This window comes from Lepidochelys kempii, chromosome 3, assembly GCF_965140265.1.
Source record: "Lepidochelys kempii isolate rLepKem1 chromosome 3, rLepKem1.hap2, whole genome shotgun sequence".
In the NCBI taxonomy this organism is placed as follows: Eukaryota; Metazoa; Chordata; order Testudines; family Cheloniidae; genus Lepidochelys; species Lepidochelys kempii.
The window spans coordinates 89,376,638-89,402,431 of record NC_133258.1 but is presented as its reverse complement, the minus strand read 5'-3'; the positions used below and the strand labels follow the sequence as shown (position 1 = coordinate 89,402,431).

Genomic DNA, 25,794 nt, shown 5'->3' with positions numbered 1-25,794 from the left:
TTGCAGGTTTAAAATCTTTAATGTGCACAGAATGATGGATTTTCATGAATACCGGAGACAAATGTATTTTCATTCTCTTTAGTGCACTTTCACCTCTTTCCAGCTGGAAACCAGCCTATATGTCATCATTAATATCCCAGGTGAACTTGGAAGACAGGTCTTTCATTTTCTCATTAAAAACGTTGTCAAACCTTTCGCTCTGTGCCACAGTCATTGTGTTCTTCCAGTCTCCAACAGTCCCTAGAGCAGGAGACACAGAAGAGGAATTGGTAGTTAGATACTCTGCTGCCACTTGGGCATTTGATTATAATTTGAATATCGCTTGTGCGCGTAAGAGGCTGTGAATGCTGCTAATTGGGTGCAGTTCCTTTTCTCCTCAGTTCCTTCCTCTCTCATCTCCCCAGAACATAGCTCTCTAGGGCTTTGGTGGTACATTTCTAGTCTTGAAGGTGTGGGTCAAATACAATAAAAAAATACGTTTCTGTTTTGTTATATGGAGGTGTACATCTCCTCTATCCTTCCTGGCATTAGAAATGTACCCATTAGTGTCCATTTGATTAGCTGGGCAAATGTATTATTAATGTGACTTGCATGTTACAGATGTCAGAAGCCTTATCAGAGAATGCTGCCCCTCTGATAAAACACATGCCACTGGCAAAAACTGTGATTGCGTTTTGTGGAATGCAGCCGTGCCCCTAGGAAAACCATAATGGCCCAGATTCATCCTCGGTCTAACTTTGACTGCAGTGTAACTAATTTGACCCAGTATTTCTAGACAATGTCACTAATTCTGTTTTAGGCACCAGTGGATTTATACATCACCGTTATCTTCCTGTACTGATTTACTTCATTGCAAATTTTAGAAGAAAAATTGGCAACAGGAAATAGTTACTGTTAAGAGAAATATGAGCTTCTCTGAACATTCTTTTCAGGCAATGCTGTACTTAACACTTTGCAGTCGTTCTCCACCTTTTCCGTACCACAGTGCCCACTACCATCCAGCTGGGTCCCCCTCCTATTCAGCAGCAGTACCGGGTTTACCATGGTGCCACTGGCTCCCTGGTGCCAGTCCCATGCTCAGAAGGGGCCCATAACACCTGCTTCCTCCCCTAGCACAGTGCTGCGAGGGGCCCCGAGATCGAGGAGCAGCATCCTGGTTACCACAGCGCCCAGCCTCCAGCCCCAGAGAACACCTACCCCGTCCCCTTCAGGCCTGGCCAGCCCCTGAGGCAGACAGACAGACAGCCCCCTTCCCCGGGATATGATACAATGTATCAGGGCCCTGGTACAGTTTAACCCCCACACTGCACCTAGAGACAGGCAACAACGCTCCAGCTCTCACCCTCTGCCCGCAGGTGCAAGGATCCAGCCCAGAAGCCGAGAGCTCAAGGAACCTGGGAGCTGTAGTTCCTTGGCCAGCTCCCTGGCTGGAGAGCCAGCCCTGCAGCAGGGAAGGAACTAAATTTTCCAGCGTTCTGTTGGCAACTATCAATGAGAAAGGGAGGGGGAAGCTGCCAGGGTTGGTGAGACCTGTTGTACACCAGGCTTGCTGTGAATGGGGAGCTGGCTGCTAGAAGGGGGTGGCACTGTGAATGGGGAACATGTATGCCCAAGGAGTAGAAGGCTTTGGCCCAGATATCGTCCTCAGAAGACTTCCCGAGACTGGCTTAGGGATGACTCTGCTGGCAGCTCCCAAAGAAGGAATTAGATGGAATGAATGGACAGTGCACCTCTATCTGAAGCCTAGCAAGGGAGGTATGTGGACCCCCACCAGTAGAAGTTAGAATGATAGGTAAGGGAGGGAAGGCTCTACTAGAGTATCTGGGCAACTTTAGGTATAGTTCCAGGTATGCAGGAGGATCTGAGTCATGGGAACAGAAATTGACTTTTCCGTTCCAGATTTATCTAATATTCAGAAAGGGAATCTAGAACCTGCCTTACGGATCTGAACATTCTCAAAATTCAGGAGTGTTCAAGTTCAGTTTGGGCTGCTCTCTATTATTTCATTTCTCCCAAATCAAATGCTGATCCACTGTAACTTGCTGTTGAAAAAGTAGGATCAAATTGAGCAACTAATGCTAGCATCTTCCCTGCTAACTAGGACTGGAATTGCTATTTTCAACAACCATTCCTGGGTGGTTGTATTTTTGTTTTGTTTTGTTTGTTTAAAAAGAAAATGACAGTAACATTGCATTGGCAAGTTCCCCACAGGAACTAAGGCCTTGTCTACATTGACACGTACAGTACTGAAATTTTCTTCACTCCAGGCTGTGAAAAAACTCACCCCAGAGTGATGCAAGTTTCAGCACTGTAAAGTGTCAATGTAGACAAGGCCTTAGTTCCTATGGGGAACTTGCCAGTGCAATATTACTGTCATTTTCTGCCATTACTGTCATTATTGGGAGCACTTTAACACTGGCTGTGTAGACATATCCTAAGAGTGGAACAAAAGAACAGCAAAGGCACTTTAACTTCTCCTCATGATGTGGAACAGTCTTACAGTCAGTTCCGGGTTTACAATGGCTCCAGTGGATCCATGGAGCTGGGCCCATGCTCAGAAGGGGTCCTGGCCTGCTCTGAGACCCCGCTGGCTCCCCCCACCCAGCACTTGCTCCTCTTGGCTGGACGAGGACTCCTCTCCACCCCCTGCTCCTCTCAGCCCCCTGGCCAGACCCCAGTGCACCTCCCGCTCTGGGCAGTCTCTGCTTCCCACCAGCTGTGGGTCCCCACCTGTCTCCTCGGAGCTGAGCCACCTGGGACTGGTGCAGATGCCTGGCCAGTCTCAGCCAGGTATGTGGGGGGGCTTGGGGGAGTGGGTCTGTGGGGAGTCTGGCGGGGAGCTTGGCTGTGAAGGGGTGAGGAAAATCTGTGTGTGTTGGGGCACTAGGGAGTGGGGGTTCTGTGGGGGTGCTGGGCAGTTGTGGTGGGGCTGTGGGCAGGAGTGGTGTTGTGCAGGGCACTGTGCCTTTGTGGGTGGGGCTGGGGGGCACACGACTTAAGGATTTGGGGGGTGTTGGGTGGGGGAGAGCTAGGGGGTGTGGCATGGGACTGCACCTGAGGGAGAAGGGCATGCTGCCAGCACAGGGCTGGGCAGGCCACTGTGCATCTGGCAACTGCCGGTTTGTAAATAGTGCCTTCTCACTGGGCGGAGCAGGGCCACCCCTGCCATGCCCAACCCATGCCATGAAGGCTAGGACTATAACAGGGTTTAAAAGAGAACTGGATAAATTCCTGGAGGTTAAGTCCATTAATGGCTATTAGCCAGGATGGGTAAGGAATGGTGTCCCTAGCCTCTGTTTGTCGGAGGGTGGAGATGGATGGCAGGAGAGAGATCACTTGGTTTACTCCCTCTGGGGCACCTGGCATTGGCCACTGTCAGTAGACAGGATACTGGGCTGGATGGACCTTTGGTCTGACCCAGTATGGTCATTCTTATGTTCTTATGCCATGCCCCATTACCTCTGGCTGACTCCTCGCTCTGGGGACTGACCTCCCCGTGCCATGCTCCATTGCCCACATGGGGGCCCACAGATATGTTTGGTGCCGGGCCTGCAAAAGGTTAATTCAGCCCTGCTTACAGTATGGATCCAGATATCCTCCAATCACACAAACAGAACTTTACTGCAGTTCTGTAACTATGCGGGAACCAGTCCTGCATTCTGTGCACATTGAAAATTCCTACTGAATTCAGAAGTGCCTTGCTTTTGTAACCATACCACCGGATATTTTCAGAACCTAAGCAGGTTTACATTTAATAATTGGGTGGGAAGTCTCTCAGAAACAGTTACGTGCTGCAGGAGGTGTTGATTAGTCACTAGGTAATGTGAGACCCTCCTGTGTACACTAGTAAACCAATGCAGCATAATTTTAGGATTATGCTCCTAGAGTCTAGAATGAAGTCCTTTGCTTCTATACACAGCACATTAAGACAATGAAAAGACCCACATGGACTTCAACAGGCTTTGGGTGGAACTGGTTATACCCAGTATAACTCCACTGTCTTCATAGGATCCCGGTCCCACAGCAGAGGGTGGCATTGTGAGCTTGTTGCAGAGCTGCTGCACAGGGATGTCAAACCTTCTGGTGCCCCAGCCTCCAAAATCATCCAGGCTGCACCTTCTGCATGACTATGTGTTAGCTGAGGAGTGCATGGGAATTGGGGGCCCCTGCTGCAGCTGATGGGCATCTCAGGTACTTAAAGCTATGGCCTAGAGTAGGGAAGCACTTTATTGCAGAGTCTGCAGCTGCCTAGGGCCAGTGCTCAGGATAGAGACAGAGTACTTAGTGATGCTGTTGCAAGGTTCAAGCATGCTCAGCCTTGGAATTGCCACTCCTCCCACAGCTAGTAGGTGCAGCTGTCTAAGGCTGGCCTCTGGCAATTGGTCCCATGGCTGGAGCCAGAGAAGCTACAGGTGGCTCTCTGACTATAGGGGGCCATTAAGCTAGGAGCAGACAACTGGAGTTAACCTCAAGGAGCAGAGGTCAGCAGTAGGAAAGAAATGTTAAGAGGAGCAGGGAAAGAGGAAGCAGGTCGGGCTTTCAGGAGGAGAATAGGACCTGCTGGCTGGAGAGCAAGTCCAAGATAGAAGGGAAACAAGCATGGGGAGAGGTGGTGGTGACCACATAGTGGAATAGCATGTAGATGGGAGCAGAGGGAGAAAGAAGGCTGGTGACTTCAGGTACCTAGGGGCTAAGTGTTCACTGAGCCAGGGTTGGGGAAATGGTGCTTGCAAGTGGCTTGCTCAAATGGCAGGAAGGGTGCTGGGCAAGGGATTTGTCAGAACTGATCAGGCATCTGCTGGCTGTGGAAATTTATTGAGCTGAGGCCAGGACCACATAGAGTGACTGGTGAAATAGGGTGGTACTGGAGACATGGCTAAAGAATGTCTGAATGAGAAGGAGATAAATCTATGGGGAGCTTCCGTGTTCACTGTGAAAGTTCTGCTCACTGTGGACACTGGTAAACCCACCTGGGTACCAGGGGCGGCTCTACCAATTTTGCCGCCCCAAGCAGTCGCCGCGAATTGCCACCGCCACAACAGCAGCGGAGCTATCGCTGATTTGCCGCCACGGGACACTGACTGCCGCCCCATTCTAAATGCCGCCCTAAGCACCTGCTTGGAAAGCTGGTGCCTGGAGCCAGCTCTGATGGGTACAGCTCAGTGAGAAAAACTGGGGTCTGAGAAAGCTGTGTATGGCAATACACATAGTCTTGCAGAGGTGCATGTTCAAAATGAAAAATGTCTCTGAGATTCAGTACCAGGTATACCATGGTGCCAATGGTACCGCCACAGCAGACCCACATGCGGAAGGGGCCCATAACAATGACTACATGGGGGCCCGCAAATATGTTTGGCTCTGGGCTCACAAAAGTTAATCTGGCCCTGATCAGCAGTATCAGAAGACCACAAACCCCAGACATCTATTCACAACTCTCCCATAAAAGGGCTACAACATGAAAAATACCCGGCTCCTCTCAGCCACAAGAATTGTCCCACAGATTTTATTTCTTTGGCTAATTTCATACTCTAAATAACCCCTGTAATAAATATAAAGGGAAGGGTAAACACCTTTAAAATCCCTCCTGGCCAGAGGAAAAATCCTCTCACCTTTAAAGGGTTAAGAAGCTAAAGGTAACCTCGCTGGCACCTGACCAAAATGACCAATGAGGAGACAAGATACTTTCAAGAGCCGGGAGGAGGGAGAAAAACAAAGGGTCTGTGTCTGTCTGTATGATGTTTTTGCCGGGGACAGAACAGGAATGGAGTCTTAGAACTTAGTAAGTAATCTAGCTAGATATCCGTTAGATTATGATTTCTTTAAATGGCTGAGAAATTAAGTTGTGGTGAATAGAATGAATATTCCTGTCTGTGTGTCTTTTTGTAACTTAAGGTTTTGCCTAGAGGGATTCTCTATGTTTTGAATCTAATTACCCTGTAAGGTATATACCATCCTTATTTTACAGAGGTGATTCTTTTTACTGTTTCTTCTATTAAAATGTTTCTTTTCAAGAACTGAATGCTTTTTTCATTGTTCTGAGATCCAAGGGTTTGACTCTGTGGTCACCTATGCAAATTGGTGAGGATTCTTACCAAACCTTCCCCAGGAAGTGGGGTGCAAGGGTTGGGAGGATTTTGGGGGGAAAGACATTTCCAAACAACGTTTTTCCAATAAACCCAGATAAATGTTTGGTGCTGGCAGTGGAAGTCCAAGGGTAAAATAGTTTGTACCTTGGGGAAGTTTTAACCTAAGCTGGTAAAAGTAAGCTTAGGAGGTTTTCATGCAGGTCCCCACATCTGTACCCTAGAGTTCAGAGTGGGGAAGGAACCTTGACACAACAGAAACATTTTAATAGGAGGGGGACCCACTACCATCTAGTTGGGTCCCCCTCCTATTCAGCAGTATAAGAAGACCACAAACCCCAGACATCTATTCATGACTCTCCTATATAAGGGCTACAACATGAAAAATACCCCTCTCCTCTCAGCCACAAGAATTGTCCCATAGATTTTATTTCTTTGGCTAATTTCATACTCTAAATAACCCCTGGAAGCTGTAGAGACAAAATCAGTTCCGATACTCACCATGTGTGAAGTTTCCCAGAAGCACTAGACAGAAATGCTTTCAGTTTTCTCTAATGTTCACGTTTTAATTTCTCGAAGATGACCCTTCCCTTTTATAAGTGGCACAAAATGAATGTTACCCTCCACGAGAGCTTATTGAACATTTTCATTTTTAAAATATATGGTTACTTTTTTCTCACAGATCAAAAGACATTTGCACTACTTTGCTCAGCAAACATTTAAGACACTGCATTGAGCAAAGGAGTGCAGCTCTCTTTTAATCTGTGAGAAATGGTGCCTGATGCATTGTCGCACAGCGATGCACCCTCACTCAGCAGTCCTAGTGCCCCAAAGCCAATTGTTTCCTGGGGACAGAAAGTTGTGATTGGAAGTCCGAGGCAGCGAGCTTCAACACATCCTATGCCAGGATTTGCAGAATTAAATATTTATTAGATTTGGCTGCTTCTGCCTTACCTTTGCGAAGAAAGTGTCCTTTGCCTCGTTCCAGGAGCTTGCCTTCCATGGAATTATAGTTTGCCCTGGGATCAGTTTTCATTTTATCAAATGTAGCATTTTCCACAACAGTGTCCAGCTCTTTTTCATTTAGCAGCTTTCCTAAGAATCTGCAGATTTTCAGCACAGTGCCTCTGAGATCCTGAAATGAACATTATTTCAAAGTAACAGTTTCCCAAATAAGGAAAATAAAAGAACTAACTCAATAAAACGATAGAGTAAAGGGTAATGGGATACTTAAAGAAAGGAAAACTGAGCATAGGGATATAGCACTAAAGAATAAAGTTGGCTTCTTATTTGGGACCATCAGTCTTACTACACTACTTCATAAGCAAGATTTTAATTCCCTCTAAGAGGCTACAGCAGCATTAAAAACTGGCAGGTAAGTAGCAAGTTAAGCCACTGCAAATTCCTTCTTCATTAGCCAAAACATCCTCGTGGCCTAATGAAGAGAGAAAAGGCTCATTTCTGTGACTGTGATTACAACTGCTAGCACCATGTAAGACAAAGGTTGTCAGAATTTTCTGGCTATCTGTATTTTGGTCTGTCTGTGGCAACCTATTTTGGAAGCAGAAGGACCCCTGTTGTGTCCAGTTCTGGAGTCCACAATTCAAGAAGGCTGTTGATAAACTGGAGAGGGTTCAGTGAGTAGTCACAAGAATGATTAAAGCTTTAGAAAACATGCCAGTGTATCAATGGCTATTAGCCAGGATGGGCAGGGACGGTGTCCCTAGCCTCTGTTTGCCAGAAGCTGGGAATGAGTGACAGGGAATGGATCACTTGATGATTACCTGTTCTGTACATTCCCTCTGCGGCACCTGGCATGGGGCACTGTCAGAAGACAGGGCGCTGGGCTAGATGGACCTGTGGTCTGACCCAGTATGGTCGTTCTTATGTACTTCTTTAATTTAACAAAGAGAAGGTTAAGAGGTAACTTGATTACAGTCTACAACTACCTACATGGGGAACAAATCTTTATTAATGGGCTCTTCAGTATAGCAAAGAAAAATATAATACCTCTTAATGGGAAGGGTTTTTCCTCGCTTTGTTAATCAGCCTTGCTGGTCCTATTAACATGCTTCCTGCTGAAGTCAGCAGAGGGGATGCCGCTGCATCTCTACCTATTTAGCTAAGAGGTGCACTCAGATACTCCAGACCTTGTTTAGAAAGTGTGATTAAAATCAGTTTAAAATGGATTGAGTTCAACCAGAAAAAAACCATGTATGGACACTCAAACCTGACTTCTGCTAAGCTAGGTGAAGTTGTTAAGGAGCCAAAAGCTAGCTGAGCTGGTAGAAAAGTGAAAAATACTAGTTTCTAAAAAAAATTGAAACTTTGAGGACTTCTGTACTTTTTCAAAGATTTCACATCGATATCTTAATTGAAAATATCAAACTAATTCTTAAAATATTGTATTTACTAAAAACCTAGTTTTGAATAGATCTTGCAAAAAAAATCATTTTCACAAAAAATTACAAGATCTTCAGTTTTGCACAAAAAAAAAAGGGCCATTTTAACAAAACATCTTTTGTTCTAAAAGCAGTTTGAGATGTTCTAAAATGTATCAAACCCTCTCCTTTCCCTTTAGGATGCCTCATGGGATGGGTTGTGTAGCTGCCATCCTGCTATGCAGGAAAAGAAATGAAGTAAAGCAAGATTATTATCTTTTCTAAGTGTACTCAGATCCAGCAGATATTCTTCACTGGGAAGCAAATGATACCTCTTGTGATGAAGTGAATTAGGCTCCTATGTGCTATTGAATGTCAATGGGAGTTAAGTGGCTAACTTACTTTGGGTCTTCTGAACATCTCACCCTATGGTTCTGATTCTTCCACCCTTACTCACACTGAGAAGTACTTTTTCAAGTACTCACATTGAAATCAATGAGACCAATGTACCTTACTCTGTGAAATCAACGAGACTCTTCACAGGGTAAAGTACAGCTCAAAAAGGGTAAAGGTGGCAAAATATCACTGAAAAATGGAGGCATTTTATTTTCTGTTTCTTTCAGATATAAAAAGAATGAGGAGTAGTTGTGGCACCTTAGAGACTAACAAATGTATTTGGGCATAAGCTTTTGTGGGCTAAAACCCACTTCATCAGATGCATGGAATGGAAAATACAGTAGGAAGATACCCTACCCCATTTTTTCATGTTCTCTCTCTATATATATATCTTCCTTCTGTATTTTCCATTGCATGCATCTCATGAAGTGGGTTTTAGCCCACAAAAGCTTATGCCCAAATACATTTGTTAGTCTCTAAGGTGCCACATCTACTCCTCGTTCTTTTTGCTGATACAGACTAACATGGCTACCACTCTGAAACCTTTCAGATACAAAGTGATTGACTGGTCTCACCTTCTTCATCTCCTCATAGGTGAGGAAGAGAATATTGAAGTCATCCTTGTGGGTGTACCAGCCTCTGATGTGATTGAACCAGGAGCCAGCCAATACTTATGAAGAAGAAAAATTATAGAAATAAACGTTAATGATCTCAAACAGAAAAACCGTTCAATTATTGACATTTTTGCATCCTAATAATCTCTCAAGCACGGCTGCAGAATCGATGGAGCAGACTTCCGTTTTTCAGCTTCTCTTCCCTCTGCTGTTGGGGGGATATTTGGGCTCACAGAGATGTTATTCCAGTTCCTGTTTTTATTCACAGCCTTATTCTGGATTATCTTTCATCTTAAACATGAGATAAAGGACAGGCCAAGTCCAGCTTCTCATCTAGGGATCTGAGGCCAAGTTTTGGTTTTTTTCCACAAACAGACAGACTGTTACATGATAACGAATACACATTGCACTGTTACCTCTAGAATCCACTGGCACCATAGCATGGTACTTGCACCCAGCACAACATATTTGCCCTTTTTTGTCCTGGATTATTTACCCATAGATAGTATTTTCCATTACTTTTGATGGATTAGTGATCACAAACCTAGAATTAAATTGATAGATTCCTAGATTAATAGATTCTCTGGCCAGAAGGGATCATTGTGGCATCGAGTCTGACTTTCTGTATAACGCGGGCCATTAAACTTCCCCCAAATAACTCCTAAACATATCTTTTAGAATAACATCCAATCTTGATTTAAAAATTGTCATTGATCGAGAATCTACCATGAACCTTGGTAATTGTTACAGTGGTTAATTACTCTCACTGTTAAACATTTATGCCTTATTTCCAGTTTCAATTTGTCTAGCTTCAACAGCCAGCCATTGAATTTTATTATACCTTTCTCTGCTAGATTGTTCCCCATGTAAGTACTTGCAGACTCTAATCAAGTCATCCCTTAAACTTCTCTTTGTTAAAATAAACAGATTGAGCTCTTTGAATCTTTTGCTAGAAGGCACATTTTCTAATCCCTTAATCATTCTCATGGCTCTTCTCTGAGCCCTCTCCAATTTATCTGCTTCCTTCTTCAGTTGTGGGCATCAGAACTGGACATGGTATTCCAGCAGTGGTCACACCAGTACCAAATACAGGGGCAAAATAATCATGTCAATGTTGATGCCCAGGGTGAAACTAATCTCTTCCATTCCTCTCTGTCATTTGATACTACTTCCATCCACTCGATGGTGCCACTTGACATCTGAGTTTCAAGGATTCAACTGATTCTGAGCCCTGATTGACCTGCAGGTTTTGCCAGGTTGTCTTTCTTTGTTTGTAGCTTTTCCAGGGTATTGCTCAGTAGTGTCTCAGTCTAGGTCTTCTAAGCTTTTGCCATCTGGGTATCAGTTTTTCTGTTACTAACACACTTCTTCATTATCCTTTCTATGGCAATGCCAAACAAGAGCAAAAATAACATGTGGTCCACAATGAACCACTCTCTTGTCAGGTTGTTCACTCTGATAGAGCAACCTTGCATCTCTGTACATGGCCGGTATGGTGTTGATGGATTTAGAGCGAATTTCGCAGGACTGAAGAATATTCCACAATGCACGCCATGCTGGCTGTCAAATACCTTTTCAAAGTCAATTATATCAATGATGAAGGATACCTGGAATTCACTGAATTGTGCTTGGTGTCTGACTTAGTTCCTGCAAGCACCCTGTTCCCTTCTAGAGACATACACAAGGAACCATGGAATTTGACAGATGGCAAAACAAAAAAAGAAAACAATTGCATCTGCATGAGTTGGAGATTCCGGTCATCTGTCCAAGATGCAAGGGCACATCAAGCCACAGATGACAACAGCAACCAAAACCTTTGCATTGCCAAACTGAAGTTAAAACTGAGAAAGACCAATGTTAAAAGAAAGCGGCAAAGAAATCAATAATCTAAAACTGAAAACAAAAATGTGCTCTGAGAAATTCCAGCGTGAACTATGGAACAGATTTGGGGTGCTAAGAGAGGCAGAGGAAGGTGAGATAGAGGTTGGACCTGAAGAAAAATGCACAGTGCTCTGAGACAATGTGATTCAAGCTCCAGCAGTCAGCATACACACAGAGCAAGGACTGAATAAGCCAAGAGACCTCGCATCTCAACAAGGAAAGAAAAGCACTGAAAGGAAAACTCCTGAATGCTAAGACAAATGAAATATTAGAAGAAGCAAAGGGAAAGTACAAGACAGCAGACAAAGCAGTGAGAAGTGTGGACATTTCAAAACAGGAAATGGGCCAATAAAAAGCCAAGATGAAAAAAGGCTTACAACTGAGGTGTAACAGAAAGACACATGGGTAGAGCATGTCAGACAAGTCGTCAACATCCTCAGCCCCAGATATTGATGAAACATGTGAACCTAAACTACTTGGCATTAACACTGATGCAACAGAGATGTCAGGAAAACAGGCTGCAATTAAGGAGCTGAAAAACAACAAAATGGCAGGAGATGATCAAATCACAGCAGAAAATCGAAAAGAACTGGACCCCACTACCCTAATAAAACTGACAGAACAGTTCCAAGTTCTGGGGAGAAGAGACCCCTCCTGGCAAGTGAAAACATGGAATCGTTGGCAGAGTACCTAAAAAGGGTGATCTCACTGATGGCAATAACTGGAGAGGAGTCACACTACTGTCTGTTGTAGGGAAAATCATCTGTAGTGTGATTCTAAACAGGACAAAAGAGGCAGTGGATTCAAAGCTTGGGGCAGAAGAGGCTGGATTCAGGCCCAAAAGCTCCTATGCAGATCAGATAGTCACACTAATTCCCATAATAGAAGAATGTGTAGAATATATTTTACTACGTACTGAAATTTTCAGTGTGCCATAAGCTGCCTTAGTGAGAATGTTGCATTGTCAGAGATATTAAGAGAGACGCCAGGAGCTAGATAGGTTACAGCTGAGTCTTTTGGCTCTTTGGAAGGTAGAAAATAGTGGTTTGGGATTGCGGGATAGGCATAATAATTGTGGAAAACTACTAAACCAGAAAATTGTGGAAAACTACTTCTGTGTGTTCTCTGTATAGCGCTCATCCTCATCTCCTCCCCTGTGTTATCTGAGCGCCTAAGTGGAGTTGAAATGGGTTGAAATCTTCATAGGTTTCAGAGTGACCATCCAGTTGAGATACATGAGGCTACTTGTACTTTATTGGTGCAATGCATGTGCCTATGCAGCCCCCCTGGACTACCTTTGCTCAAAATCTCTATTGTGAGCTGTGAATGATACTGCATTTATTGCAACCTTAGACCCCAGGTTGTGAGGTGTGGGCCAGGATTTTGACCAGCTCCACCGTCTAAGTAATTTACGCACTCAGATAGAAGAAAAGGAGTACTTGTGGCACCTTAGAGACTAACAAATTTGTCTGAGCATAAGTGAGCTGTAGCTCACGAAAGCTTATGCTCAAATAAATTTGTTAGTCTCTAAGGTGCCACAAGTCCTCCTTTTCTTTTTGTGGATACAGGCTAACACGGCTGATACTCTGAAACCAGTCACATAGGTTACTCAGGCTGTGGTCAGTGAGCACGGTTTGGCCTTTTAGCAGTAAATGAAACCTTACCTTTCCCAGCTAAAAACCTCTCCAGAAAAATATTAAAATCTGGTATTGTCTCAAGTAGGACTGAAAGGCTGGAAAAATGAAAATAGGAAACCACAACGTCCTTCGGGTTTCTGGCTACGTAAATAACCTGCAAGGTAAGAGTGACAGTCTCAGGTAGATTAAAGGGACACCATTAACTTACAAATCGGTGGTTTTATAAAATTGCTATTGCTGCAAGTAACATTAAAATCATTATATCTGAAAAGGGCTAGAATAAGTACTTCAGTAAGTATTTTATCCTGATTTAAATGAATGGGATTCTTTTTGTGTCTTTGCCAGCATTTCCTGTACAATCAGTGGCGTTATTGCGCTTCCTTAATTGCAAAGACCGTCATACACATGCATAACTGTCTACATATGATAATACCATTGACCTCAATGGGATTACTCACTGTTGTAAGGTTAAGCACATGAGTAAGTGTACTTAGAATCAGGTCTTCAAGTCATGTCCAGTTATTTATATGGGTCTTTCACACAGCAAGAGGGGAGCAAAACCATTTAAAAATCATGGGAAATGTGACAATAAGCAGCACAAAAATTAACAGGGAGTGAAGTTGCAGTGTACTATCTGAAAAGAATGTAAACTTGAATAAATTCATTTGATTTTGAGTTCCTTTTTAATACAAACCCTATTAAGTCAGCAACCGATATCTATTTGTGTGTATTGTGTTGGTATATTGGTAAAGTATTTCACTGAAAAACATATCCTCTGACTAGAATCCTAGTAAGCATGAATTTACTGCTCTTTCAAAAAAAAATTTCAGCTGGAGATATTTTTAGAGAATTGTAATGGATACAATGTTTAAAAAGTAATGCTAAAATGCACTGCTGAACAGCACAACCAATTTCTTCAACAACTTGGAGCTGAGAATTTCTGGAAAACCACACAGACAGCTGAGCCATATGGTGGTGCACAGTAAGAACAGACAGCCAGAAGCCATGAAGAGAAAAACTCCCTGCACCATCAATGTGGTCTTAAAATTGTGAAAACCTTCATGAGCCGTGTAAAATATACATAAGCAATACAAGATTTACCAAAGTCTGTAGTTCAAATTGTGCTCTGTGCAGCTTAGGAGATGCTGTTGTTCCATTTACTTTTACCGTCCCTGTAACTTTAAGGAGTCTTTCTGCATGGGAAACGGGGCTGAGCTATAAAGCCAATCAGGAGGAAGGTTCCTATGGATTGATAGGTTGCAGTGACGGAGCTCATGCAGTGCAAGCTCTGCACCATGCATCTGCTCATCTTATTATAGGTGTTACTGCAACAGAGAGAAGGAAGCTGGAAGGGTGACTGTGAAGGGAGTCTCATGGGGAAGTGAGTGCACGGAACATGCCATCTTTCATGGGAGATCCAGGTAGCAGTGTAAGAGATTGGCATCACTCCCACAAGGCAGTTCTCACACTTTCTCTACAATTACATTGATAACATAAGAGCTTACAGTTACATAGCTACATACATCACAACAAAACCACTGTAATTTACAATATAACATGCAGACTGTAATGATCCTAACCCATCAATAATGCCCCTTTTAGGGTGAGCTGTCATGATGAGGAAGAAGCAGTTCCATTTCTTGGCCCAGAGGTCAAGCACAGCAGTTCCATGAAAAATGGGATCTCCACTGAAACTGGACACTGAAGTCCTGAGGTCTTGATTGAACTTGTTTTCCCCCCTTTGGCTGGGTCTAAGGACATGGAATGGGGCTTTGGAGGAAGTGAGCCCCATCTCCATCCAGGGGAGATTTGCTTTTGGAAGGGCGATTGTGGGGAGGGCAGACAGTCTGGCCCAGAGGATTTAGACTGATTTATTGGTGAAAGCTACAAGTTTTCCTCAATAATGTTAATTAAATTATAAAAACAGCATCACCTACTTTTGCTCTCCTGTTCCTCAGATCTCTTGGAACTAAATAGTAAGGCAGGTGAGTAGCAAAGAGACGAGGTGATGGACGATGGACATAATCAATATTATGTATGTTATACTCCAGCCAGGGGACTCTGTCTGCTATTTGCACATTTTCTGTTCCATCTCGATGGCCTTCATGATAAATCAAGCTCAAAATATTCTGAGTCCACACAGTCCCTGGGAAAGAAAATAGCCTTCTTTGAAACAGCTTTGATGCTAATTTGATTTGTAATGTCACGTAATAATCTGCCATAATCACAATCTCGTCAAAACTGTGTCTCATTCTACTTTATAAATGAAGTACAAAAATGTGTCTTCAAGGGAATCCATTAATGCAGCAGGGGTGGGAATCCAAACAGCATTATATTTTTGTACATTTTAGTATAAAAAATCCTGTATCTATCTATGTGCTGGTCAATAACTAAATCTTCAAATATTTTTACCTAGGCTATTCAGGTTCCCCATGGAAACGGTGATTACGACACACAGTTTTTCTCCCTCTGATGTAGCCTCAGTGCTGCGGCATGACTGTCCATTCCAGTAATAACCAGTGGATTCACTGGCCCTATCCAAAGCACCCTGTATACTGTTGTTCTGAGAGTTTTTACGTACCCCTATTCCACTCCCGCAGTGGAAGAGCACCGGTGCTACTTCAGGGCTCATGCAGAAGGCTCACGTGGTCTGTCCTGTCTGTGCATGTTACATGACCTGTCAGCAATACAGGGAATTCTCTACTAAGAAGGGCCCAGGGTACTTTAGTGACCAGAACTGGACATGCCAAAAGCTGTGTTACAATGTTTAGTATCCAATGGGGTATAGAGTCCTTCTCTCTAAGCGCCTCACAGAGGAGTTGGTTCTGCTATATTATAACTCTTCAGCTACAAGTAATTCTCAAACCTCATAGGCTGGAAGAGGTGCTATTCTTGTTTGAAGAAAATATATCACTGCGAAGTCTGAGAACAAAAATGCTGATCACCTGAGTACAGGTAGTTGGTAGTTCAGCTTGAATACTCCGTGATAGGCCTGGGATCAATCTGGGGCGGCGGGGGTGTTTAGAAGATGGCTGTCTCAGGGGAGTCTGAGGTTTTGTATTTGTGTCTAAATTCATTAGTCTGAGCACTCACACCACCTTCCCTTTCCATGAGCTTATTGTTTCCAGAATATTGCTGACATAAGTGTTTACACAAAGGAGATAAAAATAGTGGTCGACTACAGAAAGAAATAGATGCAGTTTATTATAATACATATTTGGGCATAGCTTTGGGCAATATTTGCCCAGTTCAAATATACTTTGCAGATTACCTCTAAAGCTTTAACCTTCTGCCATTGCCTTAAACATAGGGATGCAACTGAGATAATGTCTCCAATAAACTATTGGCAGGTAATAGATTTTAAACGGCTACCACCAAAAATAGGTCATAATGGTGGTCAATAAGCTTGGCGGAAGAGGCGGGGAAGGTCAATAAAGGTTTCAGACAAAAATCAGATATGATTTTCCTAAAGGGAATCAAGCAATCAGTCTTACCTGATTTTGGAAAAGTAACTACAAATACATCACTGTCTCTGATTTCAAAATCCTCCAGTAAATCTATGTATTCAGGTGTAACAAGGTGTGGTTGGAAATAAATTCCTTTATGTTGGATCAAAAATTCTTCTGATGGCTCCATTGTTAACTCCGTTTCACTCATATGTCAAGAATCTGCAGGTTAGAAAATTTAATTTTATATCCTTTTTATTTTGGTGTCATCTATCCTTCAGGCCAAAACTTTCAGGACAACATAAACAAAACAGATCCCTTTTTGATAACAAAATGTATATTAAGAAAAACAGCAAAGTGAATGACAGCATAGAAATGGCACTTTTAGGGACTGGCATGAGAACAGAATATCTTTGGCAGGTAAAAGTGCTGTGTAATACGTTGTATTTGGGTTCTTTACTTGTACAAAGTGTCTGGTTAGGCACCAATATTGCTTCACGAATTATCTAATGTTACAGAATCCATGTCAATGAGCACTTAAAGTCAGAGCTACTCAAGGAGCTCACCACGTAGTCCAGTGCTTTCTATGAGCGACGACTTAGTCCTTGTGCACAACCAGAGGAACGAGGCTGCATTTCAGTTAAGTTTGTGTCTGGAATTTTGTTCACACCATCTTATTATTTCTGATTCTCGCTCTCATATTTCCCTGTTTAATATGTTTCTCCCCGTCCCTCTTGTCTAGTAACATAAGTTCAGCAAAATTGGAGGGAAGGAGAGGAAATTTCTTTCCTCTCAAGAGTTTTCTTTGATAATTTTATTTTTGGCCACTATATTTTATAAGATCCCAAACCTGTCAGTCAGTGACATCATGCCACATACGTGCCAGTGGAGCACATTGGCTACGTCCTTCCAACAGAGAGCAGAGAGACAAAGAAATTGGAGTAAAATGACCTTCTAGAGGATTTCACCTCATATGTCTCTTACAGTATTTGAGTTGGAACAGAAATCTCCATGTAGTTTATCAGAATAAGTGAATTGATACTCAGGTCTCTCTCTTTCAGGCTTTCCAATAAAAGATGTCTTTTTTGTGGTATACAACTAACAAAGAGGTGTGTGTGGTGTGGGGAAAAAGCCCTTGTTAGTGTCATTAGACAGCATACAAGGCTCAATAAGAGTAATTGCACAAGCGAAGTCAGTGATATGACTTAGGCCTGGCCTACACGACAGAGTTAGGCTCCATGTAAGGCGGCTTATGCAGTGGCCTGACATCCTGAGTTCCCGGGAGGTGCTCGACCCCCACTCCACCCTTTCTCCCAAACCCTCGCCCGGCCTCTTCCTCCACCCCCGTACCACCTCTACTGCTCCCCCAGTGCCTGCTGCACGCCACTGAACAGCTGATCCACAGCAAGCGGGAGGGTTGGGGGGATGGGGAGGAGCTGATCGGGGGCTGCCGGTGGGTGCTGAGCACCTGCTATATTTTTTTCCATGGATACTCCAGGCCCGGAGCACCCACGGAATTGGCGCCTATGAGCGTATGGCAAACTAATTCTGTCAGCGTACAGACGACAGCCTTGCTCCCACCAGCGTAAGTGCCCTACTACACTGACTTCATAACTTCACCTCCAGGAGAGGCATAGGCCTTATGTTGGCGTCGTTAGGGCGATGCAGAGTCTGTGAAGCACTGTGTTCCTTACATCCGCTGTTGGCTGTCATTCTTGTCAATCTGACAGCTTTGACAAGAAAGGCTGGTAGGCTCCTTGCTGTAAATCCAAAGCCCAGCTCACAACTTAGGCTGTCACCCCACGGCAGGTGTGGGGCTTCATCAGGAGCCCAGCTGTCGCCTGGGCTCCCTGCTCTGAACCAGGCTGCTGCCCGGGTTCCCTGCTCCCCACACTGAGCCAGGCTGCCACCCGGGCTCCTAACTCCCTGCTCATGGCCAGGCTGCCACCCAGGCTCCTGACTCCACACTGGGAGCCCAGCTACTGTCTGGGCTCTCAGTTCCCTGCTCCCTGGGCTCCTGGCTCCCTGTTCCCCAGATGGCAGCCAGAGAGGAGCAAGGAGTCTAGGCAGCAGCTGGGCTCAGAGCAGGGAGCTGGGAGCCCGAGAAGCAGCTGGCCTGGGAATGGGGATCTGAACTGTGGTGGCAGATGGGTTCCCAGCAGGGAGCTCCCTCTGGAGCTAAGAGCCTTGTGCTCTCAGACCTCCACACTGCCCCTCTTAAATGACTACGAACACTCCTGGTAAGGACGTGCCCCACAGAGAGAAGGAGTATAGTGGGGACATAAAACACCACAATAGTTACTATGGTGGCTGCGTATCGACATCAGTTTGTAGTGTTGACATGCCTTTAGTTGTGACCAAGCAGGAGGTGCAGTCATTGGCCAGGAGATGACAATCCTGCTCACAGTCTCTCTCATCCAGCTGTTTCAACTTGAAGGAGCAACAAGCTGGACAACGCAGGGTGTTTTATACATTTGCTGTTGGATGGAGTGACCTGGTTCTTCTTCTTGGCAAAGGTGATGCAGCCCAATCCGAAAGTGACCTGTACTCAGGGGTCAAAGTAACTTAAGGGACTTACTGGTATGCATGGCTGGGGTCCTGAGTGGGGAGGGGGAAGGGGGCAGAGGGGTGCTCAACCAGAAAGGGCAGGGTCTCAGACAGAAGGGGCGGGGCCTTTAAATCCCTGTACCCTTTAAATTGTCGCCACTACCCTAGGGCTCAGACAGTGGGTCTCTGGCAGTGATTTAAAGAGTCAGGGGCGCCGGCCGCTGCCAGAAGCCCAGGGCCCTTTTAAATTGCTGGCCTGGGGAAGCTTCCCCCTGCTGGTACAGTCCGCTGTGTACGGGCTCTTGCTGGTATGCCGTACTGGACCATACAGGCTTACTTTCACCTTTGCCTGTACTTCTGGCAATGAGTTGAAATGTCCAACCATGAGATGAGTTGTGTCTCTTCTCATCATCCAATGAGAAAACAAGGCATCTCCTGTTTGACTGTGATGGGGTGGGCACCCCACACCAGCCCTGATAGAGTTGACGAGGGCCTGAGAAGTCCATTAGGTTACCTGGTGTCATCTGTGAGAGGGAGGGCCAGGGTTAATTAAGAGTAAAGCCCAACTGGGGGAAAGGCTTGGAGAGCACTGTGGGCGGGGCTACTCAGGAAGAGCAGTGCTTTAAAAAGCCCGCTCCTAAGCGACCAGAGGAGCTAGCAAACAGGGGAGTTTTGCAAGGGAGTTGTTGTGAAGGGGAGCATTGGGGGGGGGCTACATACATGTAACATTCCTTAAACTTCCTTAAGCTTAAGCCAAAACACACACACACATACCCCCAATAAAAACAAAACAACAACAAAGGAACAAGCTGCAGGAATAAAAAGAGAATGCAGGCAGAAACCCAGCAACAGAGTGGGGGCTGCCCAATTTATTGCACCCAATGCAGCACATATGATTACATCCCCTATGGGCAGGTGGCGTATGTGTGCATTCAGTGCAAGGAACTCCTGGACCTCAGAGACCATGTATGGACTCTGGAGACCAGGTGGCTGAGCTGGAGAAACTAAGGGAGACAGAGTGATACACAGATGAGACTTTCCGTGACATAGTAGAATGGTCCCAACCCTGGTCTGACAGCCTCTGTGCTGTTGAGGATGATGAAAGTTTCAGGGAAGGAGAACACTTCCTTCTGCACCTCAACCTCCAGCCCTGAGCCCCCTCCTACACCCAAGCTCCCTCCCTCTTAGTTTAGCAGAATTTGGCTTACCGGGACCCCCCATTCCCCTAACATGTCAATAACAAAGCTTTTACTGTATCCAGGGGTGGCCCTAGACTAGCTACCAGAAACTGGCGCCCGAGGTGAACCATGCAATCAGCGCCCCTACCCTCAAACGCCAAGGACAGATCTAGGCTGACATTTTTGGTATACTGGGAAACATTTTGCCCCTTTTTTACTCTTTACTTTTACTCTGTTTTTTTGTTGTAAACAGAGGCTTACTTATTCAGTTTCTGAGTCCATCCATCTGTCCAACCAATGTTTCTGAGATCGGATAAAATAGAGACACGAAATTTTCAGAATAGATTTTTACGTGACAGCTAGATGATATTTCAGTCCGATTTCAAATAAAAATGTATTAAAATGTTAATTATAATTTTTATTATTACAAATCCAAAATCATCCATTACACTATCCTGTTTTAACTACCATTACCACCACATCCAATATAGAAAGAAATAAGAAAACTCTGCAATGAACATTAACCTGTATTTACAAAACACTCCAAATAAAAAACACTCTGTGCTCTTAAAACATGACTTTTCTTGCTTTAAGTTTTGAAAATTCAGTCACTAGTTCTTTTAGATCCAGTTTTCCAGCTATTTCATGCTCTATTGACATTGTGGCAAGTCCAACAAGTCTCTCTTGCACCATTGTTGAACACAAATATGTTTTTATCAATTTTAACTTTGAAAAGCTACATTCCCCACTAGCTCCGGAAACTGGAAAAGTTAAAAGAATGCATAAAGCTATAAAAATGTTTGGAAAACTGTCTGAGAGTTTATTTGCACAAACAAACTTCAGTACTTCTTCAGGAGTGGAATGTTTCTTAAGTCGTCTTGAAAAAGCCTGACGCTCACTACACAAATCTGTGGCATCGATGTCTTTTGAATTTTCATGAGTCAATGCCGACTCCAGTTTTATACAAAATTCTCTTATCTGTTTTGCTGTTTTCTTTTGCAAGCTGTGGATATTATATAGAAAGCCAAATACTGACTCTAGCTGCTGTATCCATTGAAATCTTCCATTGACCAAGTGAATAGCAGCATCAAGGACTGCAAAGTAGAAATTCACTTTGAACCTCTGTTTTGGGTTCTGAATGAGTGTGTCTCCTCCTTCATACAAAAACTGCTGTTTCTTTTGCCGAATGTGAACTGGCTCTGGTTCAAATTCTGTCAGAAAGTCTATTTCTTCAGCAAACTCGAGAGAATCTACCAGTGTTCTTTCAAGTCCTTCATCACTTCTGAATTCCTCCAGAATATTTTTAGTTTGCTGCAGTTTTTGAATAGCAAAATGTATGTTCAAGTTCTTTTTCTGAAGCTGCTTACTAGTGAGATTAATCTCAAAAAGGATGTTACACCACAAAATGAGTGCAGTCATAAATTTGAACTCGGAAAGGCCATTTGGAAGAGCTTCTGCGTCTGAATGTGCCATATTGCCAGATGATCCAGTAAAGGTAATATAATCAGAAATTTCAATTAGGGTATCATAAATGTTTCCAAGTTCATAGCAAAGGGCCTTCACAGCTCAGTGCGACTCTCCCATCTTGTGTGACTAAGTGGTTTCAGAGTCAGAGAATGTACATGGCAAGTCAGAATCTCCCAATGGCGTGTTGAGCCTGAGAAAAACACATAACCACGTTGCACCAGGTCAAAGAAACTGCCTGCCTCCAAACATCATCTAGCAGCATCAGTGACAACCAAATTCAGAGAGTGCACACTGCAAGGAACGAAAAAGGCCCTAGGATTGATTTCCATCATTCTCCTTTGCACACCGTTGTCTTTACCCTTCATATTACTCCCATTATCATAGTGTTGGCCACGTAAGTTTTCAATAGATAATGACATGGTTTCAAGCTCTTGTAGAATAGTTTCAGTCATCCAGTCATCTCCTTCAGTGGTACAAAACCCAAAAAATGTTCCTTTATGAGCACTTCAACATTATCTGCATCTGCAGACTTTTCCATATCCACAAAACGAATGATCATCATCATTTGTTCAACATGACTCACATCTGGTGTACAGTCCAGTATTATTGAAAAGTATTTTGCCGAGTGGGCAGCTTCTACAATTTTCTTTTCAATGGCATTTGCTAGGATTTGAATCAGTTCATTCTGCATATTTTTTCCTAAGTAATGAACCTGTGTTTCATGATCAGTTATTTTACGTAGATGCTCCTTCATGACTGGATCAAAGAAAGCTAGGTATTCGACAAATTTTTAAAAGTTTCCGTTACCTGGAGTGTAAAATTTTTCATTTCTACTGTGGCCACGGAATGCTAAATTTTGCACACTGAGAACTCTCACTAAAGCAATCAGACGCTCTAATATTTGTTGCCAATATTCTTCTTTTTCCTTGATCACATGTACATTTTCTTCATCGATAGTTTTTCTTTTTTTCAATCGTAATTCAAGTTCTTTCCAATTTTGAAAACATTCCAGATGTTCTGTACTTCTTTCATGTGAAGAGAGAATTGAAGATATGTTTTTCCAGTTTTTCGAACCATATTCAGTAGGTGATGTACCAATTGCTTGATTTCTAAACAGCTTGCAGCAAAAGCAAAACACAGAGTCCTTCAACACTGAACATTGTAACCAGTATCGATGAATTTCTTCCCCATTAATGAGTTTCCTCTTGTAATGCTGAGCAGAGAATTTTCTTTTATTTCCATCCTTAGGGGAGGGAAATTTGTGAACTTGTTCGGGTCCATGTTCCATGAAAATTTGTCACACACTCTCATCACATCTGGGCCATGAAACTGGGTCCCCATACTGTAACTTGTTTGTAACTTCCTCATCCTTTCTTCCTTCTACTTCATTTACTTCAATTTCTGCATGTGTCTCTGAAGGTGAATAAATATTCTCCACTTCCATATCAGTCTGATGCTGTGAGCTGTCTTCATCTAGAAGTAAGCTTCCATCAGCTTGAGTTTCCAAACTGCTTTTTTGTGGATGTGAGCTTCCCTCATCTCGAAGTAATGTACCTTCATCTTGATGTTCCAAACTGCTTCCACGTGGATGTGAGCTAACCTCCTCTCCAAGTAAAATTCCTTCATCTGGATGCTGTGAACTGCTTCCATTTGTATTTGGATTAAAGAGAAGATATTTCAGGAAGGATCGCTGCTGTTTTGCTTGGTCCTTTTCCTTCTCAGCCTTTTGTTTAAGATGCTCAGCTCCTGAGGGTTTTCTTTTTCCTCTTTCTGCCATGGAGCATTTGAATATTGTTATGTACTGTGCTCCTGTCTGCAAGCATTATAGCGTTAAGGATGGCTGACACATCTACGACATGGTTGCTGATTTAAAACACATGGCAGCCATCCCAACATGTACTTTCACTGCTTAAAGGTTCAATGATTAGTAACATACACTCACTTATCTATTAAAACAGTTAGTTACAGCCTTTACATGGAAACAAAATGACCTTTTTTGATGTTATAAACCAGTTGTTTGAAAGTAATCCCCTTCCTCTTTTAGGGACCTTATTTATTCCATGTGAACCAGTTATAACAAAGAAAAGTTCATAATTATACAGCCCAATAATAATGTTAAGGTTTAATAATGCTTCCTTTTACCCTTCAGGCTGCACTACAGAAGTTTTCAGCCTGATGGACACTGCAAAAGGGCTGGTCTAGGGTGGTCACTCATATGCAGGAGTACAGGAGTTATAACCTTTCTACAAATCTCAAATTCCAGCACTGATGTGTAGAATGGCATCAGGCCAGCCAGGTGCAACAGTTGTACGCCTACACAAACCTGTTTCTCCCTTAACTTTTCCATCCATCTCTGCTGACACAGCAGGAACTATCTATTGCCAGTTGAAAGCTCCATCTTCATGCACATACTGTAAAACAAACGATGGCTTAGATTACATTTACTTTCACCAGTCAACTCTTTAACACACACTGGTGTTGTGACTTCGTTGTTGGATAACCACACCAAAAAAGCATTTAAAGATCAGATTTCCATGCCACTCAGCTTATTGCCAAAGAACAGCATTGGAAAATATTTCCACTGCATACAGTTCACTGCTGAAGCTCATAAGATATTTAATTCATTCACAGATTTACTGATGAAGATGTTTTAGTAATATATAATAAAATGTTTACCTTCTCTGCTCTATTTCTGCTGCTCCAAGACACAAGCCCACACTCCTGCCTTCCACTTGAATAAACATGACTGATACTCACTCCTAGAAATAGGAGAATACTTTTTTTTACAGCTCGTGTGCAACCTGATTGGAGTTTTATGGGGGTGGGTTTTTTTTTCTTTTAATCTCTTCCAACCTTTGAACTGAAGTCTGACTGCTAGTGAAAGATTACAAAACAGGTAGTTCTTAGAAATGTGAAAAGAGTTCAAAATGTCTGAATAAAAACACATTACATTGAGTAATGTGACTCAAATTCCCAGAGTATGTCTGATTTAAATAACTCAACAGTAAAACTATTCAAATGATAGGTTTCAGAGTAGCAGAGGTGTTAGTCTGTACTAGCAAAAAGAAAAGGCGGACTTGTGGCACCTTAGAGACTAACCAATTTAATGGGCATAAGCTTTCGTGAGCTACAGCTCACTTCATCGGATGCATTCAGAGGAAAATACAGTGGGGAGATTTATATACATAGAGAACATGAAACAATGGGTGTTACCATACACACTGTGACAAGAGTGATCACTTAAGGTGAGCTATTACCAGCAGGAGAGCGGGGCGGGCGGAGGGGCGAGGGGGGGAACCTTTTGTAGTGATAATCAAGGTGGGACATTTCCAGCAGTTGACAAGAACGTCTGAGGAACAGTGTGTGTGTGGGGGGGGGATAAACATGGGGAAATAGTTTTACTTTGTGTAATGACCCATGCACTCCCAGTCTCTATTCAAGCCTAAGTTAATTGTATCCAGTTTGCAAATTAATTCCAATTCAGCAGTCTCTCGTTGGAGTCTATTTTTGAAGTCTTTTTGTTGAAGTATTGCCACTTTTAGGTCTGTAATTGAGTGACCAGGGAGATTGAAGTGTTCTCTAACTGGTTTTTGAATGTTATAATTCTTGACGTCTGATTTGTGTCCATTTATTCTTTTACGTAGAGACTGTCCAGTTTGACCAATGTACATGGCAGAGGGGCATTGCTGGCACATGATGGCATATATCACATTGGTAGATGTGCAGGTGAACGAGCCTCTGATAGTGTGGCTAATGTGATTAGGCCTATAATGGTGTCTCCTGAATAGATGTGTGGACACAGTTGGCAACGGGCTTTGTTGCAAGGATAAGTTCCTGGGTTAGTGGTTCTATTGTGTGGTTGCTGGTGAGTATTTGCTTCAGGTTGGGGGTCTGTCTGTAAGCAAGGACTGGCCTGTCTCCCAAGATCTGTGAGAGTGATGGGTCGTCCTTCAGGATAGGTTGTAGATCCATGATGATGCGTTGGAGAGGTTTTAGTTGGGGGCTGAAGGTGATGGCTAGTGACGTTCTGTTATTTTCTTTGTTGGGCCTGTCCTGTCGTAGGTGACTTCTGGGTACTCTTCTGGCTCTGTCAATCTGTGAGTGGATGGGTCATTACACAAAGTAAAACTAATTCCCCATGTTTATCCTCCCCCCCCCCCCCCC

General features: G+C 43.5%; 1 protein-coding gene across 2 annotated transcripts; it reads right to left on the bottom strand.

Annotated features, from left to right (window-relative positions):
* On the bottom strand, positions 1-24,400 carry LOC140908958 (amine sulfotransferase-like). 2 transcript variants are annotated; one of them, XM_073337120.1, is made up of 8 exons: positions 24,307-24,398; positions 23,954-24,041; positions 16,487-16,660; positions 14,930-15,138; positions 13,020-13,146; positions 9,436-9,530; positions 7,038-7,218; positions 1-240 (listed from the first exon to the last, which is right to left on the bottom strand). In XM_073337120.1, exons 3-8 carry the CDS (start codon positions 16,647-16,649, stop codon positions 116-118), a joined length of 900 nt encoding a protein of 299 aa, XP_073193221.1. In that variant the 5' UTR covers positions 16,650-16,660; positions 23,954-24,041; positions 24,307-24,398; the 3' UTR covers positions 1-115. The 2 variants fall into 2 exon arrangements, with proteins under 2 accessions (XP_073193221.1, XP_073193220.1); XM_073337119.1 differs by lacking the exon at positions 23,954-24,041 and having other exon boundaries at positions 24,307-24,400.
* Positions 24,401-25,794: the final 1,394 nt, after the last annotated feature.

What these genes read in the sequence shown, in the direction of transcription:
- LOC140908958 (XM_073337119.1), bottom strand. Translation starts at nt 16,649, where the DNA reads ATGAGTGAAACGGAGTTAACAATGGAGCCATCAGAAGAATTTTTGATC. An exon ending in TGAGGAACAGGAGAGCAAAA is followed by an intron (nt 13,147 to 14,929) that starts GTAGGTGATGCT and finishes CTTACCTTGCAG; the next exon opens with GTTATTTACGTAGCCAGAAA. An exon ending in CCTATGAGGAGATGAAGAAG is followed by an intron (nt 7,219 to 9,435) that starts GTGAGACCAGTC and finishes TGTTCATTTCAG; the next exon opens with GATCTCAGAGGCACTGTGCT.